The following is a 15599-nucleotide window of genomic DNA, read 5'->3' as shown; positions in this document are numbered from 1 at the left end:
TGTCAATGCAGGCAATATAGACCGAAACTTTTGTCACGTACAACTTGACAAATAAACAATGTACAATCCATAATTGAACGAATATTTGTACAACCACAGCTATTTACATTCGAATGCCAATAATAACTTTGATGTAAAGGTACAAGATGTCAACAAGTTTCTTTTTTTTTTCTTCATAAATAATGTTATAAACAATTTGTTTTGATTTGGAATATACATATCATTCTTGCATATTCTGCATAGCTGTTTCCAGTTCGCGTCACCATGAAATCATTTTGCTGGATTTGTCAGCTAGAACACATTAAAACAACTAAGGTAGTAATTTTTCATGTTGCATACATGCACGGAGCAACAGCTAGTTGGCTACAATTCGGAACAGAAACAACAGTGTACTTGATAGAAAATAGCAACAATGAGGGAGAATAAATAGGAAAAAGGCATGTTAATTCCATCTCGCACCGTTTAGTACCCTGTTAAAGCAATTTCGTCAAGGTAGCCAGAGCGCTCATTTTTACCACGACAAGACCCACTCCAAACGGATCATCTCTTGTCACTAAAAACAAAACCAAGGAAACAGGTAGAGCTAGGGCTCATTGTCGGTCTATGCCTACTACAACGCTCCAAATCCCTTGATTTTGTTTGCATAGAAGAACACGATGATCACAGTGGACGCGTGGAACAGTAGTCTTGGCAGTGAGCACCTCATGTGATTTGTCACATGTTTAGGCCTATACAGCTGATTCTGAGTGACCCAGTGTAACCTTTGACACTTGATGACAAATCCGAAATGACATCTCCCGTAGACACGAGGGCGTGGTCATCACACGGCAAGTAAATTCCATGACTGGAACAGCGACGGGCTTGCCTGATTGGGGAGTTTGTGCGAGTGCTGCAGTAACCATAGCAAGAGTTGATAGATGCAAGAACAGGATGGAGTTTCTTCTATAGTCATGGTACAAATTCTTCTAAGAAGACAACATAAAGAGAAGCTATGAGACAAGTTCCATGAAATAATCCTTATACCTGAATGATATCGTGTTCAGACACAGAGTGGTTTCCTCGAATGACTGAATACACCCAGTTTACCATCCGTGGGACATGCGTGTAAAAGGCAAACTGTCCCTCTACGGCGCAGCCTTTTCCCGCGCTCACAATGCCGATCTGAACCCATCGCTTCTGCGTTCGCTGCAGTCCGTCGCGACCAGTCACCGGGTGCATTACGTGGCGCATCAGCGGACCACCGGAGTCACCGAAACATGTGTCCAGCGGTTTCCTGTTGTAGCCTGCACAAAACATGTTGACGGTAAATTGCGCCTCGTCCTCACCCACACTTCTGAGACTGTTGATGCACGCCTGACGAGGTCGCACTGGAATCTGACCAAACACAAAAATTGATCAAAAAATTAGCATTTTCCACTTTTATTCCCAAATAAGCATTTCTTCACATTTCATAGTAATACATCGCTGAAATGCAAATGCCCTTCTATTTGGAGGGCATGCAACTTAATGTTATCACAACATGACTAATAATCATAAAATCTTTTCCAATATTCATTTTGTCCACATAGAATGAAACGAAAAAGAACATAATATATTTAGATTTCAATATATGAGATGGCACATAGTCTTTCAAAAATGTTGCATCTGATTTGTTTCGTGCAGATTTTTTTTTTCACATGATATAGAAATTAAAGATACCGAGCTGTTTTGGACTTTACTATAGATTTATAATCTATGTTGCAAATAAGAATTACGCAGCATACAAAGGAGCTCCAAACGAGAAAGAAATATTACTATTATGTAAAGAAAGAATACGAAAATCTGTTTCGTACTTGTAACTGTTGTAGAACGTCCTCGTAGATAGCGTACTGACTGCTGTTGACCGCCACTGGCTTGCTATGACCCCAACCTGTTACCATTCCAAATGAATTTATGGCAACCAGTCGCTCTGTTTGAAGAATATCAAGAAAAAGATGTCATTGAAGCACAAAAATGTTTAATGTATACAGATTATCGTCATTACTAGATATTCCACAAGGTCCGTCTAATAACTTGTAACAAGCAATTGCAATTGGCAGCTTTTAAATGCAAATGGGTCTACATTCTATTCATTGAGGTATACTGTGTTGCTGTCATAGTTTATTTCCATTGTCGATGTACCGCGCTCAATTTGTTCATTAGACTATGTGTTCATTTTCACATTACGTTTTACACAAAGTCTCTACATGACATAAGCAGTACACTAAATCTTTTAATTTGACAGCAAGTAAAATGGAGTCACTGTTCTATGTGATCACACTTTGCATCGTTGTCAACGGTTGTTGATTACAGTATGACGCAACGTGAAGATAATCAAAACATGATGCATTTCAGACAATCGCCTTATTCAAACGAAAATCAAGCCGGCTAATCCTCTTCACTTACTTTTGGAAGAAAGTGCGCAGTTAGAAATAATTTCAGCATTGTTTTCAGACAAAGTCAGTATAGACGTTTACATTATCCCAAGTCCATGCTGACAATGACATCAATGAATACCATTGCGTGCTGCCATTGTGCACGTTGCAGTCTCTGTTAAATTCCATTTTGTGGATAAAAATGGCCAGCGGCATGATTGGGAATTGACTGAGAGTAGGATGGTTAGCCTACCTGGATCTTCGTCCTGGTTGGTTATTTCAGGCGGCAGGCAAACTGGTCGAACGTACGGGCCGAGGATGGCGGGCCGATCCAGCCGAATGAGGGCGATGTCGTAGTCGAAGTCAATGAAGTCGTGCTCCTTGGGAAGGTAGAGCCCTCTCACGGAAAACACCTGGGCCCTGTCCGTGTTCTGGTCCCTGATTCTATGCGTCAGTCCTGGAGGGTAGACAAGATGGAGTCTTTACAATCCAAGTTTGACATTCATCGTCTCAAACCCATGCACTATTGGCTATGAGTGACCTGCACACATGTTAATACCATTATTGTTCCTTCCCGATGACCACACAATGAAGATGACGAGATGCAATTAAAAGAATGATGTCATGTGTTGAAGAATGACATCTTTGGCATTTTGTAAGTATTGCTGGTCACAAAAAAAGGGGGGACAATGACATTAAATCTTACTTGGTCCAAATGGGGTCTGTAGATTGGACACCTCGGAAGAAAAAAGAACAAAAACAATGCGACAATACTTGAGATCGACACAGTTTGTCCTCCAGATCATGGACCTACAACGTTGTAGGTCTATGTCCAGATGAAGGGACTCTCCTCCAGAGGGCAGAAAGACGCCCTCATCGTTTAGTAAATGCATAAATGCGAGATGCCCATTCCTCACCGATTCCCAGCCAAGCAGAGAGATAATCTCACTTAAAGGGATGATACAGTTTAGGTTGAGATGACGCTTCAGGTTTTTAACGGTTTTTTATGACGATTTCTTGAGATGAGAAATCTGATATGAATATTACGAAAGAGCATATAATTCTCGAAGGAATTCAAAGTTACTTGAGGAAAATTGGTTTTGAAATCGCTAAGATATCCCATACAAAGCGATCCTAATCAAAGGTGGTATCCATCTTTTACCAGGATCTCTTTGTTTTACTCTGTGTTTGGATATATCAACCATTTTAAAACCGATTTTCATCAAATAAACTTTGAATTCCTCTTAGAATTCTATGCTCTTTAACATTTCATAAAGTGGCATCTAAGTATCTCGCAAAAAGTTAAAAGCTGAATCCTCATCTCAACCAATACTATGTCAACCCTTTAACTACCGATTATAAGCTATACGATCGAAGCCATGCAGACGTCAGTTGCTGATGAAAATTTCGCGCGCATTTGTGTTGACGGTGAGTATAGGTCTTATCATCGACTAGGACAATGTAGTGACGAGTCGGTGATTGGTACCTAGTTTGACCTGGAGTCGCTGGATATCCTCGTCGTAGCCGAAGCAGTGTCCCGCCGACATCACCCACTCGTTGCTGATCAGGGATCCGGCGCAGAAGAAGAACCACTATACAGAATTGAAAACACAACAGAAAATAGAATGTAAGACTTGCTAACTCTGTATAGGTCAAATTCTCTTTCGATAAATCCTCATACACTAAATTTCTGCCTTGATAACAAAAAGGAAATTCGGCACGAAGATATATTTTTCAGACTCCAAAATTTTGAACACAAGTGGTTTTTATTGTTGATTGCCATAACTGAGCGCTAAGATGGGTAAGATCTTTTTAGTGGGATAGTCAATTTGGTTTTCAGCTCATGCTAAATTCACGACATGGAACATTCGATGTTTTCTGGCTGTAATTTGACGTTTCCAGGCAAGATGAAGAGTGCACCATCATAACCAGTATTTTGCCGAGGACGCTGGTTGCACGAAAAGAGTAAAATGGGATTTGAGTTTTCTTCATGACCATATTTCATACTGAAGCTGGTGCTCTTCCATTTACACCGTTACTATTTGAAGAAAACTCATACCCCATATATCTTCACCCCTCTGCTTGATAATCTTTTGCTTTCATTTCAGGGTAAAATTGGCTAAAAGGGGGCGTAGTAGGGTAGTTGTAACAGCGCGTTGACAAATGAAGAGCTTGCTTCCAAAAGGCGCTAAATACATCATTTTCAATGGATTTAGCGCCTTTTGGAGGCAAGCTCTTCATTAACAATCAAACAGCAATTAATCAACTTGATAGATCTTGATGTAGTTTTGATGTACCTTGATGAAGTTTTGACGTATGTCGATTTTTTTTTGTAATCCCTGACCATTCACTCTAAATTGTTTATCAAATGAGAGGTTTTAATGTGATTTTGATGTCACTCCGGGGTCTTTTTTTTTCTTGTGATATGTAATGTGCTCGTTTGTTTTTGTATATTATGATATACACACGGGTCGGAAGTTGATTTTATCAGGGTAGGAAATGTGGTTTCGCTGATGAAAAAAACAACACCTTCTCGTGTAGGAAGCTCCCTTAGCTTTCACGGAAACCTGGCCCTCCTCTTGCCCTGAGCCGAGCTGAAGCTAGGCAAGACGGAGGAAGGCGTAATGGAAAGTTTTTACCCCGCTTACTGACTCACGTACGGTCACAACCCGAATAAGAAAAGAAAACAGCAAAACTAAAAAAACAGCGTGCAAGGTACATTTTACATCACATGGAATCAATATCACCCGCGAATCGGAAAACCAAATGTCAGGGGATGTGTTGGCACAACGCGGGCAAATTTCAGCCAGGCGTACGCTGATACGCGAACGTCGGGGGCAAATGGGTGCATGCCTAAATGCAATAAGGCTGATTTGGAGCCGAAAATTGAATGACTCGAAGCAAATATTTATGAACTGTAATGAGAACAAATTATAACTTCCTAAGCTGCGGGCAAACCGCACATAAATTCAGGTCCTAATTAAATCTCGGCATGTCGGACGTACGGTGCGCTGCGGCCACCGATTTGGAGACATTTTGGCCGTATCATGAAGAAAGTACCTTGCCTGGCTTGCGTGGATTTGGTCAAAACAGACGGTTACGGAAATGAATGTCCCAGATCAGGATAAATGAAAAAAGATTTCATGTTCTTTGATTGAACGAAAAAAGAAAAACCGCACACACACACACAAAACAACGCGAATAGTATCACTGCGAGTCAAAAGGTCAGAATTATTCATTTGATGGAGATGAAAGCTTAACACAATAATTCCATACATGGCTGTATGAAGATTGTGATTCAAAAAGGTATTTCAATGTAGCTTAAATCTTTCAAGTTCATATTTTTCGGTTGTGATGAATGAAAATTGTGCTTAGAAGCTAGAAGCTGAATAGGTGAAAAATAAAAATGCTACATAAGAAGTAATTTCACGATTCCACAGATGAAACTGATTAAAACACGTCATAACAGAAACACAGAAATATCGCAGAAATATCGTAAGCTAGCTCCAACCAGTTGGCACCAATATAACAACAGCAACAATGACAATGATAATAATAGCAACAACAAAAGCAGCAGCGCCAAAAAAACAATTTAAGATGGGCCCACAACCATTACCGCAAATAGGAAAATGGCTTCAGTGAGTGTGGCTCACTGACATTTTGAATTCTTAAGTGGATCGTGTCCTTTCTAGGCTCCCTCTCTCTCTCTCTCTCTCTCTCTCTCTCTCGAGCTGTTTTCTCCTTTAACCACACATTGAGTGGGTCAAAAATGAGGAAAAAGGGAAGTGTGTTCATGTCACCGATCCAACAGGCGATAGCGAGGATGTGACAACTTCCGCCTACAGAGGGGGTGGTTTCCCCACACGAGACCAGCAGCTGGCTCGATGGCCCGGGTTTTGCGGGGCTTTCGAGTGATCGCCTGTGGAGACACACGCGTCCGCGAGGGATGTGTGGGTATTGCACAGTATGTTGCGGTCGCGAACTTCCATATTATCGCAGCTATGGTTTTGACCAAATTTCAAGAAATCTCTGGTCTTTGTATTGCAGCCAGTCACTTTGCTCAGAGCACCGTAGACAAAAAAAGAGCGCAGCAGAAATTGCAATGATGGAGTTCATACCTTAAATTTGGTGCATTTCAATTTTCTTGTTCATGCACCTCTTGTATTGATACAATTAACATATCTCATTCACTCCGCAGACGAGCTCCGATACTACGAACAACACTCGTTTCAACTCGCGTCAGCATAAATGACATTGGATACGAACAATCTAGAATCACTCTGCAGATTTAATATGACTACTTTAACTAGTATTTTCTTGATTTTTACACTAGGAAGGACCCCATAAGAAGCAGAGAGCAACCCATACATATCAGCTAGAAAGCAAATTACAAAAATGCGTTACCATGGTACCAGAGTATGCCTGGAGTATGCCAAAAACCAGTCTTAATCCACCTGACGGCTTGGATCAGCGCTTGGAAATTTCTTCTATCATTACTACAGCAATCACATTGTCGGTTCCCTGTCATGCGACTCTTTTAGCTCTAGTTTTAGGTCATTATGGTGTTGTGCTCCAATAAAAAGCAAACCAACTAAAGTAGCCATACTTACACTCCACTTTTGGAATTCTTGGAATGCATATTCATGAAACACAGGTTCTTTCTTGCTTCATCACAAAAAAAAGGAAAAGAAAAACAAAGAGGCTGAAAATAATCATTTGTATAGAGTTCCAGTTCGAATCGGTCCTTTGCAACGGCTGAAATTTCTATACATTGCATCTTGATAAACTTTTTTTTTCTTTCTTTGCTTTTACTTCTTGTTTTCCATGATATAATAGTAACTGTATGTTGCGTTCAAAGTGTAACACTTATGCAAGGGGCCTTGGTTTTTTTTTTTTTTTTTTTTTTTTTTTTTTCATGGAGCATACTTTGCTGGAATTTTGATACCGGTATTTGGCGGCAAGAAGAAATCTGTGCCAAATTTGATGGAGGTTTTAGCGTCCCCACCTAAGGGGGGGGGGGGGGGTCGGTATTTAGAGGAGGTGTTGGATTGGAACTGGAGTGGTTGCTTGAATTTTCAGTGATGATACAAGACTAGTATTACCTGTTTTAATATTATATATTCTCCCCATGGCTATGAAGTTTGTTGAATTAGGCAACCCGCGCCTGTGAGAGGAACAGAGGTTCCATGGTTGATCAAATTAGTCTGTGGAGCATGGTACGTCTCGAAATCAAAACAGCGTGGTATCGTTTCTTTTTGAAGATATTGATGTCGTCTTCAGTTGGGAAGGGTTGAGATTTGGTACATTGCTTGGATTATCAGACAATATCAGACTTACCGAACCGTCGGCCCTCTGCCAGTAGATCGCGGCCTGCCACGGCCAAGCCGCCTCATTCGACTCGTATCCTCCGACAACTCGCCCCCTCAGCTTCTGCCCGATATCTCCAGCCTTGCCGCACTGCGTATAGTCTTCCCCCGGTACTGCATGACGAAAGAAATAATTATATCCCACAGAAACATTTTCATTACAATTATGCTTCTAAAGGCCATTGGCACGATGCATTTTGAACGGAGGCTGAGGAATACAGTCCCGTAGGGACATGTTTTTGCCAACTCTGAGTAAGTGTTTGGCTTTGGTGGCTTGAGACTGCAAGTTTGCATTGACATCACTACTTAATTCATGAAGTCGGCTTTTCGTTTATACAAGTTTTGCCTTCTTTTTAAAGCCGTTGTTTACCATTGGGATCAGTGATTAAAAATGTTCGAGTTATCACATTATATGCATATGTATAGCTAAGTTGTATCACAAAACATCTTACCATTAAAGATTTCGCAATAAAGCCACGAATATTTATAACTATATTTTTCTCAATAAACCGTAACTGTAGACGGTTTATTCTAGAAACGATTTTAATGAAACTATTGTTTGCATTTTCTGTATAATTAACAATACTTACCATTGATTATACTGATTACCATTTTCACATTTTCTATCCCTAACTCATATTGTAGAACTATTTTGAAGCACTCAAACTGGGCTTTCTTTTCATCTGCAAATGGCAAATATTGGCTTTAACAGATAACAAGAATGACAGTGAATGTCAAAGAAATAGTACATGTATCATAATAATTATTGTTGTTGATATCATTATCATCAGTAGTAGTAGTAGTAGTAGTAGTAGTAGTAGTAGTAGTAGAAGTAGTAGTAGTAGTAGTAGTAGTAGTAGTAGTAGTAGTAGAGTAATAATGATGATGATGATGATAATGATTATGATAATAATAATGATTACAATAATAATGATAATGATAATTATGAAGAAGAAGAAGAAGACACTGCAATTATAATAACAGTGTTCATCACTTTTAATTTACATCATATTTCGTTTCTAAGCACTAGTTGGCTTAAAAAGAGATAATAGGAACAAAAGAGTCATTTATGTATGTTCAGTAGGTTCAGTTCAGGTTCGGCACCTGACTCAGTGTCGATATACAAAAAGACATAGGAATATCTAAATGGACTCAAACCCATGCAGTATTATTCTATAAGGACGAGTTGACAAATATACTGAAGTAGGTTGTGGGGAGTGGTGGTACGTGAGGAGGAGGAGGAGGGGGAGGGGGTTGTAAGGTATGGTAATTGGGGATGGTGGAGCTTCCTTACGTCTCGGTAACAGCGGCCGAGGTTCCTCCGTGGTAGTAGTACTGATGGTGGTAGAGGTCTCCGGAGTTTCGCTCCCTGGTGCCCGAGTTGGGGCCTTTGTTGTGGGCGTCGAACAGGTGGGCACGTTCTGGGCCCAGTCCCCGTACCAACAAGTTATCTAGAGGGGAAGGCAAGGAAGGACGTAAAATCTTTTTAAAGGCATCATGTATGATTTCACGTTGGCATTGAGGGTCGCGTTACACCTTCTTCGATAGCCATGACGATGTCATGTTTGTCCGAACTCGTTTACATCACTACTCTCCTACCATAGAATGAATGATGTTATCTAAAGCAGTCCAATTCATGTGTGGAGAGTTTACGGTCTCCTTCCCTTGAATTACAATTCACCCTGCAGGGCATCGATCATAAAGATGATTATAAACATATAATTATATCATCAAATTAGTAAACAAACTGCGTTAAGATAAGAACATGTCACTGTAAACACATTTGAATTCACGGCCGGTGTAAATTTCACAACACCATTCCACTTGCCATGTTGAAGATAAACGTAGAAACAAATTAGTTCAATATCCGCCATATCGTTAGATTCGGAAATGCCTGTAAAAATAATGGCAGTGGCATGTCGGATCGTGGACGGACTCAGTTTTGCGCAGGACTTGGCGCATCTGTGCCGACTCGTCACTGGCGTGGCAAGAGAGGGCACACTTGACACATTTACGACCTTTGACCTTTCTCACGTCTGAGGTCTTGCGATAAACTATCCTTCCGATAGGCTGCTAATAAACAGTTATCTCTCAACCAAGGCTACATTCCTGGTTGTCTGTTTGTGACGTCAGTGTCCATTACCGTCACGTTTTCCGTTCTCAGTTTCCGCTTGCCATGACACACATTGATTTGCTCTGTATCGTATAACCCTATATTGTACTTCTAAAGCATACTTTTAAAAAACAACACCAAAACTATGATGGGATTATTGTGAGACAGGATAACGAAGTTAATGATCTTTAAAAAAAAAACCCCTATAGTCTGTCATCTGTGAAGTTTTGTTTGCACTAGAGAGTTTTCCGTTTCCAAAGTGGAGGCACGATCCACCCGTGCTATCACCAGATTCTAATTATTTCTTTTGCTTCCGTTTGTAAAAACAAAAACAAAGGATATATATATATATCTTCTCATTTTAGTTTTTGCTTACAACAAAGCGTATAAATTTCGGGACCATTCGACACGAATACTTTAAACGACCATAATCAATAACAGCAGGATATTATAGATAAAAAAAAATAATAAAGAGATTCAATAAATGAAAAGTGGCTGTATAAAAAGGATCTTTCTGTCGCTCTCAGGGAAAACCATAAAATAAAAATATGAATCATACACAGTGTTTAGCTGACAGGACAGTATTTGAAAGATACGTGGTGGGTACGCCCACAGACGATTAAAGGCTGCCCTCTATAGAACTCTCTTGAATAGAAATACACGATAATAACCCACGCTGATTTTGGTTCATAGTACATCATATTAATTAACTGTTTCTTTTATCGCACCATCTCAGTAAAGTGAGTACTATTCTCTTTGTGTGAAAGTGAGGGATTACCCCGGTCACTATCGGTATAATATACTGTGGAGTTCCCAGGGTCTAGAGGATTGTTCATTGCATTAATCTATGAGTGGCTTTGGGGTTCGAGCCCTCCCTTGCCACTGGTATCCTCGAACAACGCTCCTCTCTACCAATGTGCACAAATCATTACCATCCACGTTCTGTTCCACGTGCCAATAGGGCCTATGTCCTTGAACCTATACCGGTTTCTCGTGCCGCTAGTTTTCCCAGGCATTTGCTACGGGGTTTATGGATAGAAGGTTTCAATGGCGAGCATAAAATACAAGTACCTGTGAAGCGCCTTCCATGATGTACGCTGAAGAACATTCCAGTGTCAAATTCTGGCTGTGTGGGAGGATGGCATTGGATGGCTCGTTGACAATCCGAAGTCCACGGGTCAACTGTGGCATGGGACAGTGCTCTGAGAAAAATGGACACGGACAGAAATGTGAAAGTTGGTAATTATTCCTTATGGACACTATGGAGCTGTAAGTTAATAAATCTAGTTCCATCGCCACCCTCTGTGTATGCAATGCAAATACATATTGACTTGTATTGATTCCTAATAATCTGATCATCATAGATGTGGTCAAAAGAATACATGGTATCTGAATATATGCTATGTATATCGTAATAATTATTCTACTATTTGTTTTAAGATTACAAGAATACTCCCACAAAAATGTTTCACATCAAGATTCTGTTCATAACATCATCTGTCAATCACCGATAAAGTACTATGAACTATGATCGACAAAAGACATAGGAATGCACCTTCTCCTATAAGACTCGTATAACTTGCATGCTAACCATGTCATTAACGTGGAAACATGGAATTTATGCCCAATTTGGGGGAAAGGTGCAGGTATTCCATTGTCTTTCTTTTGTTAATCATATTAGTACTTTTCCGGTGATTGACAGATGATGTCATCGATAGTATCTTGGTGTGGAAGATTTTCTCTTTTTTTTGTGGGCGTATCCAAGTAATCTGAAGAAAAAAAAGTAGAAAAAATATTTTAAAATATATGACACTAATTCAGATATTCATTAGGTCGCATAGGTGATGTTGAGGGTATTATGAATCCTCACAAGTCAACATGCAGTTGCATTGGTATGGGTACTTTAATCAAAGACAGGAAGGTCATTTACTTCAGCAATATGAGATACCATATAAATACCAACGCTGGTGTCATTAGCACTTATCCTCACCACCATCGCCACCACCACTAGCTGTCTCATAATGACCTTCACTGTTCTACCAACATGATCAGCAGGATCGTTGACGACCATTATACATCGAAGTTTGAGATCATGTCCACCATGGGGGAAAGGGGAAGTACATATAGAGCCGATACGAGATACAACGCACAGAACATTGCGTCACAACTTATTCTAACAGCAGCAGCAGCAGCCACAAGAACAATAATAATAATAATAATGATAATAATAATAATAATAATAATAATAATAATAATAATAATAATAATAATAATAATAATAATAATAATAATAATAATAATACAGAAACATCAACAACATGGCAGGATCGAGCATGGTCGAAGATGATGCAAGATTACGAAACATACTTCCTTCAGAAGGACGTTGGGATGTTACTACATTAACATATCGGAGGAATGTGTACTTTTATTCTAAAAAAGTAAGAACTTTATGGAATTCGCTTTATATTTTCTTTATGTTGTTAAACTATATTGACATCATTTACTGTTGTTGCCTTCTTATCTAGCGATCAAGGCACATCTATTTAACCAGAACTTTCAAAATTCGTCATTTAAATTGATATATATATATATAATCAATTGAGCAGATTGAGCTATTTCCCGCTAAACTTCACTGATGTATTCTACGGATATCTCTATACATTCATCGACTCCACACATCATATGCGTTGGGTTAATTCTCCTTTTATGAGCATGGCGTTGGGGGGGGGGGGGGGTTATACCACCTCCCTAGAGACACCTGTACTGGTGACTTACTTGGCCTGCATTGCGGCTCCTCCGGATACCACTCCCCTTGTAGACACATCACGGGGGAGATGGAGGCCTTCTCGGCAAACGGGAGACACTCGAAGTCCACTTGTACGCCGTTGGGGACGTGGCCTCCGTCTGTTCCACTGGTCAGCTGCCCCGCCCAGATGTACGGGATCGGGCACGAGTCCTCTGCATGGTGATTGGACAAAGGTTTTCATGACGTCACTGTGGGTTTGAATCGGCCTAACTCCAACCTACCTGTCCCTTTCGTGACTGTTTCCGACTCGAGTATCTGGTAATATTAACAACCTCTAGTCAAACCTTTGGTTTCAGCTCTGAATAAGTGAGTGGGTTATTGGCTCTAGGTTATGTAATGTCAAGTTCCAATGTTACATCTTGGTACGTATAACATATAATCATGTATTAAATATTCTACTTTAACTATCAAATGATGTCAAAAGACGATATCGTTGAAAATACAGACTATTTCGACATGAACTTTTAAGAGCTTATTGGAGCTTTGTCTTGATCATTCACCTTGGATAACTGAGAGGTTGATGGTTGGGGCTCGTTGCCATTTTTACACTATTTTTTCCGGCACGTGTTAACATGACCCCAAGCACGAACAGTAAAATCATTTACTTCTCAATACTCTTCCTCTTGTAGTGAATACTGTAAATGTCAGTATCACCCTCAATATTTCATACACGTTCTATTCAAGATTTCAAAATGCTCATTCCACACAGACAGAATGATGGCACTATCTCGGATCTTTATAGCTGCGTGCAAGAGAAAATATGGAGAATCTTAATCACCGCGGCGTCAAAAGTTGGTATTCTACAAATTATATTGGAGATTAAAATGTTGATAGGCAAATGTTGCGTCATTCTTCTTAAAGGGACTGTACAGTACTGGTTGAGGTGGGGATTCATGTTTTGAACATTCTTAAGTGAGATAATGAGAAACCTCTTATGAAATATGAAAGAGCATGTAATTTTAAGAAGGATTCAACGTTTATTTGATGAAAATTGGTTTTCAAATGGCTGAGATATCCAAAAAAGTGATTATGATAAAAGGCGACATGCCGCAACTTTATTAGGATCTCTTTGTTTCACCTTGTTTTTGGATATCTCAGCCATTTCAAAACCGATTTTCATCAAATAAACTTTTGATACCCCTTAGAATCGCATGCTCTCTGACATCTCATAGAGTGGTTTCTGAATATCTCGCAAAACATAAAAAGCTAAATCCTCACCTCAACCAGAACTGTACACACCCTTTAATCTCTCACTGTTATATGAAAGAAGAAAGAAACCCGAAGCAAGAGTTGATATATGAATGTGAAGTACGTCCCTTGGAGTTGTGAGTTTGATGCCAGAGATCGGTAAACAACACCACAAGAGTGCATACACCTGCCCCCGTGTAATTTTTCCCCGATTGTTTTGGTCATTTTTAATCACGATTAAAATGTTAACAGGAAGCCAAATCGATGTATATAGGTAATGTGAAATCCTCTTAAACTCCCCAGTAAGACGGGCTTGGGCGCGATTCAAACCGCCATAGCCTACGGAATATCCTGAAGAAGATCTGACAAAATTCTCTGGCTAATATCAAAGCTATGCTATCCGAGCTAAGTTCTCAGCTTCTGAACCGGGGTATTGGGCTTGACCTACATTCTTCTTCCAAAAGCTCCATGGATCCGGTATTAATACAGCTGGAAATTCACCTCTTATGAATTTGGAGAGGTAAGATAGATAGATAGATGGATAGATATGGGTAGATAGATAGATAGATAGATAGATAGATAGATAGATAGATCTATGATAGATAGATTGATAGAATGATGGATATGATAGATATGGTGGATAGACAGATAGACATAGACAGAGAGATTATGTAAAATACGGAATTATGATTTTGTCACCAAAAGAAAGAAAGGATGGAAAGGAGCTATTGCAGAAAAGGCGGAAAAGGGGAGAGAGACTGAGAGAGAAAGAAAAATCAGGAAAGTCTGCGGAGGATAAACGACACAAAAAGGAGAGAGAATACGATATCACTCTGTTCGGTGTACTCGTATCTCTTTCCGCGCATGCGGGGTATAGACCGATTCAATTTCGATGACCTATTCACCTACCGCCGCTAGCGGCGCTATAACGGTCGCCATAACTGGGGGCCAACGGGGGCTTCTAGCGAGCTAGCTACCCAGCGAGTATGAGTTGCACTTGCAGCTCAGCAGCCTAGCGTACCCATCCCGCATAGTTAGCCGGGCGCGGCCGCTGCGCCGCGATCGGCGACCGCTGGCGCCGCGCTAATATTGTGATTGTTTACTCACTGTGTGGAAAAGTAATTCAGAGGCTTTTAATGCCTTTCTTTTGGACAAATTGAGTGATTCAGACATATTGATCTACTTTGAAAGCTTCAAAGGAAGGATCACGAAAACACATTGTGCAGTTGTTGGGTGCACAAAGTAACAGAAAAAAAAAATGGAAATGGAAGCTGCACGGCAGTGTGTGAAATTCAGACACCGCTGACGCATGATAAATTAAGGCTAAATTAAAGACAGTTAAGTGAAATACAACGGTATAAAAATGCACAGATTTCGAAACAAACTATGTCTACTAGATTCTCTATTTAATTAGGTTATCACTGCATATTCGTAAAATATGTTGTTCATCTTAGAAGACGAGTTTAGATCAAAGAATTTGATAATTATTCACCGATTTTTTTTTTTAATATTTTTTTTATCATTGGTGTCCTACTTGCCAAAGTTAGAATCCACTTCCTGGCTAGACTTTATTATTATGAAAAACATTTTACAGCCTACACTATCAAACAGCTAAATAAATGTTTCAAGATGCGTTAAATTCTTATATTGTTTGCACTTCTTCAATGTTCAGCACTGAATTGACCATAGGGTATAGGCGTATTCAATTTTGGCCTGGAACTCTGAATTTGACT

General features: G+C 39.9%; 1 protein-coding gene across 1 annotated transcript in view; it reads right to left on the bottom strand.

Annotated features, from left to right (window-relative positions):
• Positions 1 to 704: 704 nt before the first annotated feature.
• Positions 705 to 15599, bottom strand: part of LOC139741141 (uncharacterized) — a 115405-nt gene continuing 100510 nt past the window's right edge. The window contains exons 5-12 of the mRNA XM_071651728.1: positions 12648 to 12830; positions 10944 to 11074; positions 9054 to 9210; positions 7731 to 7873; positions 3880 to 3985; positions 2647 to 2850; positions 1833 to 1948; positions 705 to 1374 (exon numbers count right to left, since the gene is read on the bottom strand). Of these exons, the coding sequence (XP_071507829.1) occupies positions 1018 to 1374; positions 1833 to 1948; positions 2647 to 2850; positions 3880 to 3985; positions 7731 to 7873; positions 9054 to 9210; positions 10944 to 11074; positions 12648 to 12830 (1397 nt within the window). The 3' untranslated portion in view covers positions 705 to 1017. The remainder of the gene's footprint in view (positions 1375 to 1832; positions 1949 to 2646; positions 2851 to 3879; positions 3986 to 7730; positions 7874 to 9053; positions 9211 to 10943; positions 11075 to 12647; positions 12831 to 15599) is intronic.

This window comes from Diadema antillarum, unplaced genomic scaffold (assembly GCF_040938485.1).
Source record: "Diadema antillarum isolate AM-2024a unplaced genomic scaffold, OU_Dant_1.0 seq00000906_RagTag, whole genome shotgun sequence".
NCBI classification, from domain to species: domain Eukaryota; kingdom Metazoa; phylum Echinodermata; class Echinoidea; order Diadematoida; family Diadematidae; genus Diadema; species Diadema antillarum.
This window is presented reverse-complemented; position numbering and strand designations above follow the sequence as displayed.